This window comes from Gymnoscopelus braueri (genome assembly GCF_963280865.1).
Source record: "Gymnoscopelus braueri genome assembly, chromosome: 8".
NCBI classification, from domain to species: domain Eukaryota; kingdom Metazoa; phylum Chordata; class Actinopteri; order Myctophiformes; family Myctophidae; genus Gymnoscopelus; species Gymnoscopelus braueri.
In genome coordinates, this window is record NC_137609.1 from 12,165,574 (window position 1) to 12,170,295 (window position 4,722).

The window sequence follows — 4,722 nt, forward strand, 5'->3', positions numbered from 1 at the left end:
CGCCCCCCCCCCCCCCCCAAAGGAAAGGATAGGGGAGTGGAGGGGCGAGGAGGAGAGTGGGCGGGATTAATGGCCTGTGACTTCACTGCCCAAGGGCCAAGCTCAGATTACTTTTCAGCCTAATTATTCAGAAAACCCCAGACCACAGAAAATCCACTGAATGTTCAAAGTTTAGATTTTTGGGGTGTAATTGAGGTCAAACATAAAAAATATAAAAAGTTAAAATTAATGTCATAGAACCTTTAATTCGTATCATTGGTAAAACCTGTACAGGATGTATAATTACCCTACTATTTATTGAAATATGTCTGCCATGAACAGGTCTATTGAGAGGTTTAGTATACTGTAGATGATGAGAAATGATGAGATGAGAAATGATGACGGTAAAACCACAGTTTTTATTGCATTTCAAAGTACAAAAAACTACCAAAGCCTACTGGGTCGGCCTGGAAGGGCTTGGGGTGAATGTGGCTCAGGGGCTTGCGTCCCTCCTCGGCTCAGGCCGGAGCGACTGTCGACCTGGATGGACTGTCCGCAATGCGTCCCTCCCTCGTACAGCGGGAGCCAAAGGTCGGCGACGATGTCTCTTCTGCCTCTCTTCTCTTTAGTGGTGAGATGTTGCGCAACACAGTGAGCGGTTACTCAATTAGTATTGAGTCTTGAGTGTGGCTGCTACAGTCCTGTCACTTTTTGTACACACTTGGGGCCCTATTATGCACGTCTTATTTCCAGGTCTTATGAGGTAATTAAGTCATAACGCCACCATCTTTTGCACAATCGCTATTTTACAAGTTGCGCTGAACGCAAACACTTAAGGCTTAAGACTCACCAGCATTTTAAACGTCTGGGGGAGTGTTCATAATTATGTTAATTAAGGGCGCTACGTGGTATCTGCTATTTTGCCCATTGACTCACCGCATAGCGCTAAGACGTGGTTAGGACCACATCTTTAGCGCAAAAATAAATCTTTGGTTGTTGTAGGACACCAGCAGTTTAACTCAGCCATACTCTGTCAATTCTCCAGCGATTGTTATGATTGTTATAATTATCTATAACCTGCGATGTTATACATTTGGTGTATCAATCATGTTTTAATTATCCCTTAATTATCCCTATCAAACGTTATCAAGCGAAAAGCAAGTGTCGGGCGCACATTACGCACGCATGCCTGATAGACAGCCAAAGCCCTATTCACCCTGGATCAATCCATCCGATCTGAAAGACTCATGTTCCACTCACAATTTAGGTGTTGTGGTATCTCTTCCACTGCCGACAACCCATATGTGGTATCTGAAAACCACAGACTTAAAGGTTCTATTGCACTTTTGTAGTTGCCAACAACGCCATATTGTAGTTAGTTTGTTGCTCCAGTGGTGTGTATGAATGGTTGAAGAATGGATTGAGTCATCACTCCAGTCAGTGAGGTTATACTTGCATCCGATTTATTTCAAAGTACAAACAGCTTTCTTTCCATGGACCCTGAGGTCCTCTCAGCAGCCTGACGGCCACTGAGTGACACACACAGATAGTTACAAATACATCCCATCTATATAGCATAGAATAAGGGGGGTGGGGGTCAGCCTCCAAAAGTAAGACCCCACCCAGACAAACAATAGATCACACTTTGAGCCCCTGATTCGATTTGCACCTGTATGAGGCAGGAAGGGGGGATGGAGACAGATGCATAGACCTCTGTCTCCCAGGTAAACAACAAAGAGAATGTTAATTGTAACCCCCACCCAGCTCAGACCAAAAGGCACCTCTGAATACACTCGCCTGTCTGTAGGCTACCTGTGAAGCAACCATATGGAAATATACAGCAGACCCCCCATGGGAGACATTAAACGTCTTCCACAAACACGTATATTTCAAAAGAACCACAAAGAACCGCCCCCCCCTGAAAAGCGACTGGAACCCCAACCAGGACAAAAATAAAACATCCAGGAAGACCAAAACAGCAAACAACATCATACAGATTAATGCACATACAAGAACCAAGATTACATAGTACAGCGACACGGTGAATTACAATAAATTTCAGAAAACACATTCCCTAAGCCCAATTAGCGTGCAGGATCCCTCTGATAAAACATTACACAGCCCACACCCAGTGGAAGCTGACAGCATACAGTCGATTACGCTCACCAACCGATAGCACCACCCCCCAAGATCAATGTCCCCCCCGCCGAGCCACCAAAATATACTCAAAGATAGCCTAATACTTATCCCTACAGTGGTAGTACCTTGATAATGTCAGGGGTGGTGCCCCTGTGGTACCACCTATTTTTGTGGTACCACTTTTTTCTATGTGGTGCCACTAGATGGCGGTAGAGAGCAACTAATGGCGGTAGAGACACACAGGCATGTTGTGTCTATTTGAGACAGGGCTGCTTTCAGTCAACAGATAGAAGCTGCAATTGAAGCTGAACTTGTTGAGAAGTGAAACAAATAATTGTATGTGTTATATTATCAAGATGTATTTTGGTAAATTGCAAAACAACTTATGTCATAAAGGTTGTAGCTTACACAATAAAGTCCTCATTATTAGTGGCATTTTGACACTCCTAAATGAACACTGAGGATTTTACTGTGTACACTGAGGCCTATACGGTAGGCTATCATATGATACACAGGCTAACAGTCTTTGTTTTTCATGGAGATCCTCATCTTGTAAAGTTCTGCAGATGGTTGATATGAAATCTTTCTCTATCTATCTGGTGTTTGGGTCAGGATATTCATTGTTGCCTAATAATCATGTATCGGTTGTGAAGACTCCAGCCACGTCTGTCTTCTCAGAATTGCAATGGATTTCATTGCAATGAAAGGACTCGGGAAAGAGGAGAGATTCTAAGCAGAATATATACCTAATATAGTTATACAAGTGAACGCTCTTATGTGGAGTTATCCGACCTATATCCAACGTAAACTCCATATATGGAGATAGCTTACATCAGTAAGATGTCGCAAGCATCCAGCCAAGCACTATATAAATGGTGAACTCAATGTTTCCGCTTCCAAGAGCAGAATTATTCAACTTAGTAACTAAGTAATTCACTCTTTGACTATCTCTAATTCTCAAGACGGTCTTGAGGATGGTCATGGCTCCGCCACTGGCTCGCCCTCGAACTAGCTGGTTCCGGCCACCAGACAAAAGAAGGGCCTTTTGTCTAATAGTCACAGGGATGTTGGCCTCCGCCGCGGTTATCCTAATCCACCGGTCTTTGAATTGGAAGAATGAGGACCCGGCTCCAGCTCCGACTGGACGCACCGACGTTGTCGCGATGACGCCCTGGTTAGCTCCGATCGTATGGGAATCCATATTCGAACCCGCGTTGTTGGATGGAATCTACAAACCCTGCAACATCACCGTGGCAGTTACAGTTTTTTCCGTTGGTGAATACATACAATTCCTCAAGGATTTCCTGGAAACCGCAGAGAGGTACTTCTTTGTGGGATTTAAAGTCCATTATTACGTCTTTACGGATAGGCCAGAGCAAGTCCCCTCCGTTAAGATGGCTGCAGGACGGGAGTTGTTTGTCAAGCCAGCGCCAAACTCAAAACGCTGGGAGGAGATAACAGCCAGCAGGTCAAAAATTATTGCCAATTTTATCGAAACGGAGCTGCGCGATGGCGCCGACTACATCTTCTGTTTTGACGTCGATTCGAAGTTCCATGACCGCTGGGGATCTGAAACTCTAGGTAAGCTGGTCGCCGTGTTGCACTTTAATCACTTCACCCATGAGCGCAGCCAGTTCATCTACGAACGCAGACCAGAGTCTAAAGCCTTCATGTCCGCCGACGAGGGCGACTTCTACTACGGCGGGGGCGTGTTCGGAGGGGAGCCGGCGTCCGTCCATCACATGCTGTCGACGTGCAGCGACAACTTTGAGCTGGACGCCCAGCGGGGCATCGAGGCAGCGTGGCAGGATGAGTCTCATCTGAACGCCTACCTTTGGCGCCACAAACCCACTAAGATTCTGTCTCCAGAGTATCAGTGGCATGACGTCTACGCCAGAAAGCCAGAGATCAAAATAATCAGATTCTCTGCAATCATTAAGGACTACCGTAAGGTACGTCCAGGATGGACCGGCGGCCCGATGTAGGAAGAGAGTCATCAGCAGGGCCGGCGCGTCCATACTAGAGCTGGGATACCCGACCGAAACTGTCGGGTACCGACGGGCCGTGCACGGGTCGGATGCATTTGCATAATTGGTGGTCGGAATTCAATTCGGATCGGTCATATTGTTGATTGTGAACGCAGCGGAAGGAGGCGCGCCGAAGGCGTCTCTGTGTGCACTGCCTGTGCACTGCCTGTGTGCAGCCAAGTAAATGTCCAATATAGACGTACCATACATCAAATGAAAGGTCTTTGAAAACTGAACACACCTGTCAAGGTTGCGTTTAAGCCCCTTATTATATTTTTTTATTGGTTACTTTTTATTTAAATACTTTTTTTTTTTTTGGCGTTCGCTTCCCGCGTTCGCGCGTCTTACTTGTATATAGAAAATAAAGTGTAAAAATACGGTCCGCCTGGGCGAAACACCAAAGAAAGAGGCTCATCCGTGTCTTTTCTACTTCCTGGTTTACGTGACAACTGTCATGTAAGAGACTAGCATGTTGGGGACTAGCATGTTGGAGACTAGCATGTTGGGGCCAGCGGAGGTAAAGGTTAACTTGTCTTCTGGCAAGATTATTACAACTGAAAACTTAAACGGGAAATCG

At 45.7% G+C, this 4,722-nt stretch overlaps 1 protein-coding gene across 1 annotated transcript; it reads left to right on the forward strand.

The window, feature by feature from the left end:
- Positions 1 to 3,182: 3,182 nt before the first annotated feature.
- LOC308090682 (globoside alpha-1,3-N-acetylgalactosaminyltransferase 1-like) lies at positions 3,183 to 4,103 on the forward strand (the record flags this gene model as incomplete). Its single annotated transcript, XM_080435948.1, has 1 exon — positions 3,183 to 4,103. One exon carries the CDS (start codon positions 3,183 to 3,185, stop codon positions 4,101 to 4,103), a length of 921 nt encoding a protein of 306 aa, XP_080292074.1.
- Positions 4,104 to 4,722: the final 619 nt, after the last annotated feature.